The 14,417-nt window shown below is 39.8% G+C and overlaps 1 protein-coding gene across 1 annotated transcript in view; it reads right to left on the bottom strand.

The window, feature by feature from the left end:
• DTWD2 (DTW domain containing 2) overlaps positions 1–10,997 on the bottom strand; it is a gene marked incomplete at both ends in the record, with an annotated part of 123,423 nt that extends 112,426 nt beyond the window's left edge. Inside the window, one exon of the mRNA XM_080698417.1 lies at positions 10,801–10,997. Coding sequence (XP_080554543.1) covers positions 10,801–10,997 — 197 coding nt within the window. The remainder of the gene's footprint in view (positions 1–10,800) is intronic.
• Positions 10,998–14,417: the final 3,420 nt, after the last annotated feature.

The following is a 14,417-nucleotide window of genomic DNA, read 5'->3' as shown; positions in this document are numbered from 1 at the left end:
AAAAAGATCTTCAATGATCATGGATAGGCAGAATAAATATCATCAAAATGGCCATACTTCCAAAAGTGATCTATAGATTCAATGTAATACCCATTAAATTGCCAAGATCATTCCTCACAGACATAGAAAAATTAATTCTTAAATTTATTTGGAACAACAAAATAACCAGAAAAGCCAAAGTAGTTCTCAGCAACAAAAACCGTGCAGGAAGAATCATAATACCTAATTTAAACTATACTACAAAGCCATAGTAATAAAAATGGCAGGGTATTGGCACAAAAACAAACACATAGACCAGTGGAACAGAATTGAAGACTCAGAAACAAAGCTACACACTTACAGCCAATTAAGTTTTGACAAAGGGGCCAAAAACATACACTGGAAAAAGACTGCCTGTTCAACAAATGGTATTGGCAAAACTGGTTAACCATATGCAGAAAAATGGAAATGAATCCCACTTTCTAACCCTGCACAAAAGTCAACTCAAGATGGATCAAAGACTTAGAATTTAGACCAGGGACCTTGAGGCTCCCTGAAGAGATCACAGGTCTAAACACTGCAACACATAAGCACAGAAAAAAAAAACTTTCTCAACAAGACCCCAAAGGCACAAGAAACTAAAAGCCGAATCCATACTTGGGATTGCATTAAACTGAAGAGTTTCTGTATAGCAAAGGAAACTATCAAGAACTTCAACTGAGAGCCAATAGAATGGGAGAAGATTTTTGCCACCTACCCTTCTGATAGAGGACTAATATGTAGAATATACAGAGAACTCAAGAAACTCAGCAATAATAAAAAACAAATGACCCAATCAAAAATGGGCAAGTGAACTAAATAGATACCTCATGAAGGAAGAAATTCAAATGGCCAATAAATACATGAAAAAAATGCTAAACATCATTAGCAATCAGAGAGATGCAAATCAAAACCACATCTAACTCCAACTAGAATGGCAATCATTCAAAATACAAACAACAACAAATGCTGATGAGGATGTGGAGAAGTGGGAACTCTACTATATTGTTGGTGGGATTGCAAATTAGTGCAAACACTTTGGAAAACACTATGGAAGATCCTCAGAAGAAAGGGAACAAACTTACCATTTGATCCAGCAATACCACTCCTTGATATCTACCCAAAAGAATGGAAACCAAACTCCCAAACTAATGCATGCATATCGATGTTCATAGCTACACAATTCACCACTGCCAAACTATGGAACCAGCCAAGATGTCCATCAACAGATGATTACAAAACTATAGGATATGTACACAATGGAATTTTACTCAGCCATAAAGAAAAAGACAATTACTTCATTTACAGGGAAATGGATGGAACTGGAGGACATTATGCTAAGTGAAATTAGTCAGTCACAATAAATAAGAAATCAGATGCTCTAATATGCAAAAGTTAGGGAGAAAATGGGTCATAGGATGAACTCTAGAGGAAAAAGGAGATTCTATAAATGAGCAAATAAGGCAACCTAACTAAGGGGGGCTGTGAGGGGAGAGAGGGAAAATTTCTAATGCACATGATGTACTTTAACAAACATATCAATATCAATCACTAATCCAAACATGAGGAGGGAGGGAGCCAGGTATGGTGGAACACACTTGTAATCCCAGAAATCAGGAGGCTGAGACAGGAGGATCATGGTTCGAGGACAGCTTCAGCTACTTAGTGAGGCCCTTTGCAACTCAGTGAGACCCTTTTTCAAAATAAAGAATAAAAAATAGGGATGGGATTGCAGATCAGAGGTAGAATGCTCCCTGGGTTCCATCCCTAGTACCACAAAAAAAAAAAAAAAAAAAGAATGGAGGAGGAGGGAATGGGGTGGGAACTGGGTAAGGGCTAATTGGGTGATGTATGAAATGTATGTCTCCACCATCTTGAATTGCATTAAGATATATGAATACAATGCACCAATAAAAAAAAATGTTTAAATAAATAAAAACAAAAAATAGGGCTTGGGGTGTAGCTCGGAGTTACAATGACCCTAGATTCCATCCCGAGTACTGCAAACACACACACACACACACACACACACACACACACACACACAATCACATGGTGCCCCCATAAATATGTAAAATCTTACTTTTTACCTCAGTTAAACATTAATTTTTAAGGAAAATAGAAATTACCAGGAACTGAGAAAGGGAAAATGGAAAGTTACTAAGGACAGAAATTATCTTGGGGTGATGAAATCATTTGGGGTACAAATGGTGGTAATGGCTGAACATTATATGCCTAATGTCACTGAACTGTAAACTTAAAAGGTTAAAATAATGTACATGATGTACATTCACAAACATATTAAAGTCAATCACTAAGTCAAACATAAGAAGAAGGGAAAGGTAGGGAATGGGGTAAGAATTAGGAAAGGGCTAAATGAGTGATGTGTGCATGTATGCTTCTACCATATTGTACTCTATTAAGATGCATGACTACAATGCACCAATAAAAAAACTAAATGAAAAAATAAATAAACAAGGCTTAGGGATGTGGCATGGAGATACAATGTCCCTGGGTTCAATACCTAGCATCGCATTAAAAAAAATGCACATCTCAAATAATTAAAAATAGCCATGGCCAAAGGAAAAGGAGAAGAATGTCTGGATTAATAAAGTCTAAGAAGCACCTTATTACCTCATTGAAAAAATGTATCACATGAAAGAAAAAAAAATATAGTCAGTCATATTTTTCTTTTAAGCATAATCTGTTGTAATGTGGTGTGGCAATAAAAATATGAAAGCAAAAGCAGCTGTGCCTCTTTACTAGTCACCTGACCTTGACAGTCTATAAAAGAGAAAAACACTATTTCTTTTTTGGGGGGGAGTGGGGAGGTGGGAGGCAGTTAGGGACCTGGGATTTTAAACCAGAGGCATCCTACCTCTGAGCTACAACCCTAGCCCATTTTATTTTTTATTTTGAAACAAGGTCTCACTAAGAGTTGCTGAGGTCCTTGCTAAATTGCTGAGGCTGGTCTCAAATCTGCCTAGCCACCCAACTACTGGGATTATGCATCCCACCATACCCAGCAAATAATACTAGTTCAATCACAATGTTATTTCACGTATTAAATAAGATTTATGTACAAGCACTTTGTAACTTGTGAGTTCCTTTTAAATGATACCAAATTTTAGATTAGATTAATTATAAATATATCCTCTAACTTCACAAGCACTAATAAAACTATGAATTATTTATTTTGGGCAAATAAACTTAAGGAATTAATGAGCTTTGATGTTCTTTGAAGAAAACTATCAGAAAGTAATAATCCTTATATTTCTTGAGGAAAATAAATCAAACATTTAGAAAGCTTTAATGTGGTTTTTAAATTGGCACTCCTCTTTGGAGATTTAATTAAGATTTAGGAAAAAATTCTCTTGACATATCATCTTTGTTCAACTTTGAACATATGATTAGCTTGTAAAGTAATTTATAAATCAGTTTTCTTTGCATATATATTATGAATGAACTCCTTCAAAGAATAAACATATTTTCTATATAGACAGGAAAGAACAAATTAACTTAATAACTTTTTCTTAGGAATCAGACACTTTTGACATGTATAAAAGATTAAATGTTTAGAATTTCTAAATTTTTACCCTAAAAATTATCATCAGTAATCTAGTTGTTTTAAGTTTACCAAAATATTTTGTTTTTTTAAGTGTTGATACCAATTCAACAGTTTCAATTATTCTAAAACTACCCTGAGAATTATCATTTTTTCACTTTTTCCTACCAAACATACAGACTGATTTATGCTCAGTCAGACCAGCTACATAGATGTATGAGATCCAGAAACAAAACACAAATGTCTATGAGGGACTGGCAGTTAACCACAAATGAGGTAAGCAGGAATGACTGAGAGTTGTGGAGACTTAGATTGTGCCTAATCTAAGGGTACAACCCCCTTAGCTACCAGATCTCCCCACTTTCTTAGAAGGCAGAAGTCTGAATTTTTATATAAATGTCCTGATTTTCAACTTTCAGCAACCAATGTAAATGCTGGTAAAACTTGAATCAAAACATCTGTGGGATGCTGGTTTGTGATTCCTGCAATTCTTCCTAACTAACTGCAGTCCTCCCTCCCTCCCCCTGTTTCTCTCTCTCCCCCCTCCCTCCCTCACCCTTCCTCCTCCCTCCTTCCCCCCTCTCTCCCTCTCTTTTTCTCCCTCTCTCTTTCTCTCTCTGATACCCACATTACTTCTTTCCCCATAATACCCTTGCCTAAAGAATAAGAAAAAAACTGAAAAAATGTGAAATAGAAACACTAGAGAAAATACTAAAGCTACTTACTAACTTTAAAAGTATGAAAATTTTAAAGATTGGCAAAGGATATGAATAGTATATAGCTCTGTGGTGGAACATTAGCCTGGCATGCACAAGACCCTCAGTTTGATCCCAAGCAACAGAAAAAAGATATGAAAATCAGAGCCACTCTACTTCAACTGGTGACTATACCTACTGTGCACACAAAAATATCCCAACACTTCTCCCACAAGGACTGTGGAGTCAGATAGGTACTTGCATGAGCTTGGAAACCAAGTGGACTGGACCTGAAAACCCAACTCTGCAACTCACCTCTTATGCCTTCTTCCTCACCATTCAGCAAAGCTAGAAGGATAGGAGAGGAAGAAGGTTGAGGTTGATTAATGGAGGAGCTACACACGAATAAGTGTAAAAGTATGAATATAGCATGGTTAACCTGGACACTCATTGTTGGGGTGGAGAAAAAGTGGGGGGAGAGAGGACACCAAGCACAGTCTGAATATTTGCCATTTTTAACATGTTCCACATAAAAATTAAAAAGTAAATTAAAAATTTAAAAAGATAAAAATGAACAGTAAAGCCAGGACATGGTGGCACATGCTTATAATCCCAGTACTTGAGAGGATGAGAACTCAGCTACTCAGTGAGGCCCTTCAAAACTTAGTGAGATCCTGAAAACAACAAAAAATAGGACTGGGCCGGGATGGGGGAGGGGAGGGGGTTCAGTGTTAGAATGCCCCTGGGTTCGATCCCTAGTACTGCAAAATATAAAAATAAATAAAAATGAACAGTAAGTCCTGCTGGATTCAATCCCTAATACCAAAAAAGAAAAAAAGTAAACAGTAAAAAAGTAAAAAGTGAAACATATCATCAACACTAGAAAGCTGTTTCAAAAAATAAATGAAATAACATAAATAACATACCTAGGCCTGGTATTTCTCTAGCAGATGGCTGGCTGTTAATAAATGAATATCTTGTTTTGTTAGTACTAAGGATTGAAACCAGAGACATCCAACCTTTGAGCTATACCTCTAGCCCTTTTTTACTTTTTTATTTTTATTCTTATTTTGAAATAAGGTCTCAATAAGTTACTGATAGTCTCTTTAAATTCTGTGGCTGTTCTCAAACCTGTAGTCCTCCAGTCTCCATCTTCCAAATTTAAAAAAGTGTGTTTTATTATAATCCTTACAACTTTATACTTTTAATGGGAAAAAAGCTTTGGAGAAAGAAAAACTTATCTCAGGGTCTGAGTCAGTTTGTGTGCATGCTTTTCTTCTTAACCCCCTCACAAATAGATTTTAAAAGTTTTTAGACATTATTCTTGTGAACAATGATTTGCAAGTAGTTTCTAACTCATCCCCAAGCTCATAACAATATCCACAGAAGACAGAATGTACAATTAGGATTCCTTATATCTTTCTGGAATGAGGCTCTTTCTTTTCCTAGTCAAGCCTTTCACCATTTTTTGGGGGGAGGGTGGTATTGAGGATTGAACTCAGGGGCATACTACATCCAAGCTACATCCCTAACCCAATTTATAATTTATAAATTTATAGAATCTACTCAATACTATAATAAAAAATTGGAGGTTTTTAAAGAATTTTTCATCCATGCTTAGGATATGTTGCAGTGTTCTAACAAGCTAGATTCTCATAAGGAAGTTAAATTGAGTTTGTACTTCCTGAACAAACCCAATTTTTAGAACTCCCTAGGCAATAACAATTATAGTAATGTGTTTAGAGAAATGAATGCTGTTTAAGTAAATGGTCAAATCATTGTGACTTACTGATCACTCAAATATAAGAATGTATTTTTAAAAACTAACCAGGCCTGGTGGCACACACTTTTAACCCTAGTACGTGGAAGGCTGAAATAGGAGGATCCCCCAGTTTGCAGACAGCCTCAGTAAGGTAGTAAGCCTCTCCACAAGTTAATGAGACCCTGTTTAAAAATAAAAAAGATAAAATAGGCCTAGGGGTATAACTCAGAGGTAGAATGCCTGTGGGTTTGATCCCAAATACCACACACAAACACAAAAAGAAAACTAGTAGAACTCTAACAGCCCAATGATAATAAAATATAAAGAGCCATTAATTAGTTTGTCATTGATAGCACCTAAATATTCTCCAGAATTCTGTAAGTATATTCCTCCCCATCCCCAGAACTATGTTCCATCCAATCCAAACCAATAAAATGCAAAGCATGCCAACAAAAAATAAATTAATTAATTAATTATTTAATATATATATATATATATATATATATATATTTTTTTTTTTTTTTTTTTTGGGTGGTACTAGGGTTCCTGGAAGCCCTTCTACCTCCGGGCTACACTCCCAGACCTATTTTTACATTTTTATTTGGAAACAGGGTCTCCTAAGCCAGCACGCACAGCTGGCTTCGAACCTGCGCGACCCTCCTGTCTCTGTCTCCCAAGCATGGGGATTACAATCGTGTACCACCACGCCCGGCCAAAATATTTTAAAAGACAAAAATTTCACAAGAAATAAAAAAGTAAATAAGTGCTGGGGTAAATTATAATTCTAAATTATTTACTAAAAGTTACCAAAAACAAATTAAAATCCAGCAAATAACTTTTAAAACAAAAAATTTAAAAATAGCTAGGTACTATGGCAGACACCAATTACCCCAGTACTATGGAGATTGAGACAGAAGGACAACCAGTTCAAGGCTAGCCTGCACAATTTAGCGAGATCCTGTCTCAAAATAAAAAAGGACTGGGAGTGTAGCCCAGTGGTAGAGTCAACCTGGGTTCAATCTCCAGAAGTTCTATTGAGATCTCTCCAAACATACATACATACATCTTTCTTTCTTTTTCTTTCTTTCTTCTCCCCACCTCCCACTCCCCAATAGAATAGAATAAAATAGAATGCCACTGGGGACTGAACTCAGTGGCAGTTTACCACCTCCAGCCCCTTTTATTATTACTTTGAAACAGGATCTAAGTTGCTGAGGGCCTAAATTGCTGAGGCTGGTTGTTAACCTGCAATCTTCTGTCTCAGCCTCCCAAGTACTAGGATTACAGGTGTACGCCACCTCATCTAGCTCAAACATTTCTTAATAATGTTCCCTAATTCCCTTTGAGTTGTCTAAGGTTTAGATAACTTGTTTAAATAAACTACAATCACATACAGCTTTGTTCAAATTCACAGGCCCTTCTAGTCAAAAATAATCAGTCTTCTCAAGAGTTTACTATCAACTTACAGTTTATTGAGTTACAGTGTGGTTAGGTGTGATAAACCAACAGTAAATTGAAAATGATGTCCACAATGCATTTCATAAATGTAATCTACAGAACACCATAACTTAACAGCATAACACACTGTAGAGTATCAGTTGCAAGCACAAGGCTGATTGGGAGCTGCAGCTCACTGCAGTGGTCCATTATCTCAACAAGTACTGGATCATATAACAAGGCCAGGAAAAATATTAAAATTCAAATTCTGAAGTACAGTTTCTACTGAATGTGTATTGCTTTTACACTATCATACAGTTGAAAAATGTATGCCAAACCATCATAAGTCAGGGGCCATCTAAAAATATAAAACTATTACATTCAAAAACCCTTACTTTCCGGGCATGGTGGTGCATGCCTGTAACCCCAGCACTTGGGAGGCTGAGACAGGAGGATCATACCTGTTTGAAGCCCACCTCAGCTACTTAGTGAGGCTCTCAGCAACTTAGTGAGATCCTGTTTCTAAATAAAGTATAAAATAAGTCTGGGAATATAGCCCAGAGGTAGAAAAGCCCCTGGGTTCCACCCCCAGTACCACACACACACACACACACACACACACACACACACACCCCACACACACACATTCCTTAAACTAGGCATGGTGGCCCACACTTGTAATCCCAGTATTTGGGAGGCTGAGACAGGAAGACCCTGTTTCTAAATAAAGTATAAAATAAGTCTGGGAATATAGCCCAGAGGTAGAAAAGCCCCTGGGTTCCACCCCCAGTACCACACACACACACACAAACACACAAAACCATTCCTTAAACTAGGCATGGTGGCCCACACTTGTAATCCCAGTATTTGGGAGGCTGAGACAGGAAGATCATGGTTTGTGCACAGCCTCAGCTACTTAGTGAGGCCTTTTGCAACTCCATCATTAGACCCTGTTTCAAATAAAAATAGGGCTGGGGTGAGCTCGGAGGTGGAATGCCCTTGGGTTCCATTCCCAGTACTGGGGAAAAAAAAAAAAAAAAAAAAAAAAAAAAAAAACACTTCCTTTAAGATCTTATGATCCAGCCCCTGGAAAAGGTCAAAACATCCAATGTAGAGCCAGGCATAGTGATGCATGCTTATAATCCCAGTACTTGGGAGGCTGAGACAGGAGGATCGCACAGGTTCAAAGCCAGCCTCAGCTACTTAATGAGGCTCTCAGCAGCTTAGTGAGACCCTATTTCAAACAAAATATAAAATAGGTCTGGGAGTGCATCTCGGAGGTAGAAAGCCCCTGGGTTCCATCCCCATACCCCCCCAAAAAATCCAATGTAAAAGTACAGCAAGTTAAAGACATGTTAACATTCACATATTAAAGACATTCAACCACATTCTGTCCTTCTGCTCTGCTGACTGAAAATGCTTTTCTCCTGACTGGATCCTTTTCAGCTTTCCAATCTCTATATAAAATGTTAACTCCTCAGAGATCTTTCCTGATGACACTTAGCATTTTCTATCATAGCCTCCCATTCTATTCCATCATTGATTTTTTTCTCCATAATCTGTAACTACAAGTTTGGTTGTTTGCTGGTTTATTATCGGTATCCAGAGGATACACACACACATGGACTTAGACTCTACTGCAGTGTCAGTGATTAGGAAAGCACTCAATAAATACTAAATGAAGGCATTAGTCTATAGCTCAGGAGAAAGGTCTGGGTTAGAAAAACAGGGTGATAACTAACCATGAAATCAAGTAACACCAGCAGTGGGAAGTATGTATGATAAAAAGAGAAGAAAACCTTGAATCAAGACGCAAAGAAATCCAACATTTGGAGTTTGGGTAGAATAAGCAAAGGGGATTAGGATAGAAACACAGATAATATTAAAGGGAACCCAAAGACAGGGTTTTTTAAGAAGAATATTCAAACTACATAATAATGCTAAGAAAGCTAGTAAAAGTGAGCTGGGCTCAATGGCTCACTCGTGTGACCCCAGCTACTTTGTAAGCTGAAACCACAGAATTGCAAGCACAAGACCAGCCTAAGCAACCTAGTGAGAAGGACCTAGGATGTAGTTGAGTGATAGATTGCTTGCCTAGAAGAAGACACCTCGTTCAATCCCCAGGAGCACCACTGGATTTCATCTCATGAAAGCTACTAGTGACTTTAGCAAAAGCTATTTCAGCAAAGTGATGGATCTAATGGCAAACTGCACAGTGATTCCAAAGTGAAGAAACAGAGGGATGCTTTAGTTTGGATCTGAAATGCCTCCCAAAGGCCTGTGTGTTGAAGGCTTGGACCCATTCCATCGCACTATGGGAAAGTGGTAGAATTTTAAAAACAGTAGAACCTAGTGAAATGAAATTAGGACACTGAGAGCATTCCCAGGGGATATTAAGACTTTGACCCCTTTCCTGTCTCTCTCCACCATCATGCAATTTCTCACCATGATATACCGTTCTGCCACAAGCTCAAAGCAAGAGCCAAGCAACCATAAACTAAAATCTCTGAAACTATGCGCCCAAATAAACCCTTCCTTGTTTTGATTATCTCAGGTACTTTGTCAGTATAAAGGAGAAGTGATTAATACAAGGTATGTGAAAGCTAACGGAGAGATAGGTAATAGCTGGAGACCCTTAAGGAGGGGGAAAGATGCTATACATCCAGGATGTAAAGAGAGCGGTATATCTAAATAGCATGAGACTAAATAAGCAGAAAAGGCAAATCTCACAATCTCAAAGTACACAAGCACACCAACATAATTCCCCAAAATTCAGAACCAGGCATTTTGTGAGGATTCATGTTAGTTGCTGTTATCACTTATCTAATAAACTGTCTCTCCATTAGGCTGCAAGTGCCTCGGTTAGGATAGGGACTATGCTGTACTCATCAGTGCACCCCAGGACCTAGAACAGAGCTTGCACAGGGCAGGTGTTCAATAAGTATTTGTAAATAAATTCAAAGTTCTGAATACAAGCTTAACTATTGTTGAAGTCGCCCTGATTGTCTCTCTCCTCCAATACACTCACGTATGTTTGTTTGTTTGTTTGTTGTGAAATGACTGTGCCACTTAAACATGGCGCCTTAAGTTTCCTATCAGAATGAAGTTTCTTGGAAAGGGCTCTTAAGCCTGCGGGCCCATGCTGTGCTAGGGGCCCCGCGGGGAGGCCGGTTAGCACTGCTGAACTCGGTTGCACGGCTTCTCTCTGGAGGGCTGGGCCAGGCATTTGCAGTGACTACAAGCCCACCAGGCGCCGGCGCCCAAGCGCCCCGGCTGGCCCGCCTCCCCGGCAGGGGGCGCCGCCGCCCCGCCCGCCCGGTCACCTGCAGCGGCCGCACTCGGGCCTCCGCTGGGCCGGCTCCACCGGCAGTTCCCACAGCCCGCCGGCGGCCGCGCCGTCCCCCGCCGCCAGCGCTGCTCCGCCCTCCAGCCGCTCCTCCTCGCGCGGCGCCGGCGACCTCGAGGCCCCGGGTGGCCGCGCGACGGGGTCCGCCCGCGCTCGGGCCGCTTCCTGCTCCATGGCCGGCGCTCAAGTCAGGCTGTGGCAAGAAGACCCGCGGCCGCCGGGGGGCGCCACTCGCTGGAGGAACCGGCCCGCCGCGCGGCGGCACGCACGCACGCACGCTACGTACGGAGGCGGGTCTCCAGCCCGCGGCCCCGCCCTGCCGCGGAGGAGCCCGCCCATTGGCCAGGGCCCATGGCTACCCGAGGAGGCCGGAAGCGGTGAGAGCCCGCCCCTGAGGGCGAGAGGCTTTTCTGGGGCAGGTGGAAAGTCATATTAGAAAGCTTCCCTTTGGAATCTCTCTAGAGATCTAATCTCTGGTTTCAAAAGGTGAAATCTATCGTCCATCTGGAACTCTTAAGGCCTTAGGCTTAATCCATAACATTAAAAAATGTATATATATACCGGGCATGGTGGTGCACGCTTGTAATCCCAGCGCTTGGGGAGACAGAGACAGGAGGATCGTGCATGTTCGAAGCCAGCCTCGCTGGTTTAAGAGACCCTGTTTCCAAATAAAAATATAAAATAGGTCTGGAGGGTTCCATCCCGAGTACTTAAAAAAAAAAAACACCCAGGAAAACACAGAAAAAGGAGTCAGTTTCCACTCTAAGAAGGACATTTACCCCATCCAGCTCTGACCTTGAGAAGCATGAGGAAATAACGAAGTTATTACCATCCTGGGGAAGACCTAGGTTTCAGAATAAAGACCATTAGTGATGTACCAGTATTGGGAATGGCCTAGGAAGATTTGAGAAAGCTCTGATTTTACTTAAAACTTGCTGGTATGCTGACAATAGGGTAAATTCTGTTTTGTCCAGGTGAGCTGGTACTCATCAAATCATCTAAAATCTTTATTCCAAAGCCTATTTCAGGTCTCCACAGCACTAATTTCTGGATTCACGTGGCACAAAATAAACTAAATACATCCCACTTTTGTGTGTTTCAGCCTAAGTCAGCAAAACAGGTTTTAATTTCTCATTTAAGTGCTATGTTTAGGTTTTCATAGTTAACCTGTATTGTGAGTGTCATCTCATAGGGTTGAAGATTTCAGACATCAGATGGTGGTATAAGCACATAAGAGGAACATCTATTTAAGCCCTTTGGATGGTCATAGACGCACACGGCAGGGACCCATCTGATTCCCCCATGCCAACTACATGCATGAATGTTACCCTAAAGCTGGGGCCCCCAACTTCGTCCCTATTCAGCTCGAAGCAGTTTATGACTGACTCGAAATCCTTATTCCTTTGCTAAGGGGTACATTCATGCAATAGAAATGAGGGAAAAATTAATGGAAATTGAGCTCATGTTAAATGTAAAATTTTAAAAGTCAAAATGTATTTCTGTATCTACCTTTGGCCTGACAGGTGTCAGGAAGTTACTAGACAGAGGGGGGAATGTACCAGTATTGGGAATAGCCTAGGAAGATTTGAGAAAGCTCTGATTATTAATAGATATATTTCAAAAATAATTGTGACAAAATGGCGGCAGACCTGGGGAAAGAAAGGACTTGGTTTCTGCCTAGAAGCAGGCAATTATTCCAATGTAAAATTAACCTAGCTAAAGGTAATTAGCAAGTCAATAGGAGAGAAAAGCTAGGGCTTCCTCTTTCTAAAGACAGATCTACATAATAATCTAGCTAGGTTAGACCTTAGACCTTCATGAAAGGAGACACTTTGCCACACCTTGCTGGGGGAGGTACCTTACAGGGACATTCATTACCTCAGAATTATAAGATGGAGGTCATGTGTATAAAAAAAGTTGGGTCCATGTGTGTCCCTTTGGTGTATTCACTTGAATCCCCCCCCCCCCCCCGGTGCCATTTCTGAATGCCATGGGGCTTTAATTGTATTCTGTATTCCTATCTTTTTAATACACTTCTTTAAATCTTCAGCAAGAGTCCGGGCTAATGTGTCTTAGCTCAGGTTTTTCTGTTTTTCAGGTTTTTCTCCTGGTTTTTCTGTTTTGCGTTGTTTTGGGTTTTGTTGTGGTTTGAGGGAAATTGTGTCCAGGACCCTAACAGGGGTGCCCAGGAACAGTTTCCCCAAAACTATAACATTCCCACACCGTAACAAGTGATCTACCTTCTGGGAAATAGCAAGACACCAGTAAGGGAAGTAAAATATCCTTTAACAGGTACAACCAATTTACCAGTGGCAGAACAATTTAGTGAGGTGTTAACATGTGTTGTTTTTTGTTTTTATCTCCCAAGTAGATAACCAGACCTTTGTACATCTTTACCACTGAACAACCTCAATATTGCTCTTGGTATAGGAGGAAGAAAAGACCATGTCACTAGTACAGGAAAGGACTCAGTAATGTTAAGGAATGATTATGCTGCCAGTCCAGCAGAATGAAGATTAAGCACTGGATAAACTTTCATTTAAATGAAATAAAGATATGACTTTTATTTTTAAGTAAAAATAAAAGTGATACTTTGTATCACAAAGTGATACTTTTGTGATAACTATGGATTGAACCAGGGATGTTCTACTTCTGAACTACATCTCCAGCCCTGTATTGTTTTTGTTTTTGTTTTTGTTTTGTGGTGCTAGGGATTAAACCCGGGGGCTTCTATTCCTGAGCTATACTCCAGTCCTATCTTATTTTTCTTTATTTTGAAACAGGGTCTTATTAAGATTCAGAGTACCTCACTAAGTTGCTGGGCCTAGCTGCAAACTTGCGATCCTCCTGTCTCAGCCTCCCAAGTACTAGGATTACAAGCATGCACCATGACATTTGGCCACTCACCCCTGTTTTATTTTTTATTTTGAAACAGAATCTAAATTGCCAAGGTTGGAATAGAACCTACAATCCTATTGTCTCAGCCTCCCAAATACTGAGATTATAGGTGTGCATCACTGCACCTAGGTAAGATATGACATTTTTGCCATATTCATTTTCTCTTGCTGCTGTAACAAATTACCATAAATGTAGTATCTTAAAACAATACACATTTATCATCTTGCAATTCTTTCTGTCAGAAATCCAGTATAGATCTCATAGTACTAAAATTTAGATGCTAGGCTGCATTCCTTTGGAATGTTTGGAAGTTCTTAGAGAATCTGTTTCCTTGCTTATGTAGGTTGTTGGCAGATTTTGGTTTCTTGTGGGGTTTTTTCATGTTGGCATATAAGCAAAGAACTGCATCCAGCTTTTAGAGGTCGCCCATGGTCTTTGGCTCACTGACCCCTTCCTCCATCTTCAAAACTAGCAAGGGTAGGCCGAGTCACTTGCACTTCAAACTTTCCTTCCTCTTCCATTTCTTCTCTCTGAACAAGGCTCTGCCTTTCTTTGTCACTTCCCTTTCCACCCAGATAATACAGGATAATCTTTCTATTTTAAAGTCAAATCATTAGCAATTTTAATTCACCTTTGCTGTGTGATGTAATATATTCATAAACATTACACCAGAGGGTAAAGATCTTAAAGCCAAAA

Source organism: Muscardinus avellanarius (assembly GCF_963383645.1).
Source record: "Muscardinus avellanarius genome assembly, chromosome: 7".
NCBI classification, from domain to species: domain Eukaryota; kingdom Metazoa; phylum Chordata; class Mammalia; order Rodentia; family Gliridae; genus Muscardinus; species Muscardinus avellanarius.
Note: the sequence above shows the minus strand (reverse complement) of the source record. Positions and strands in the feature narration are given on the sequence as shown.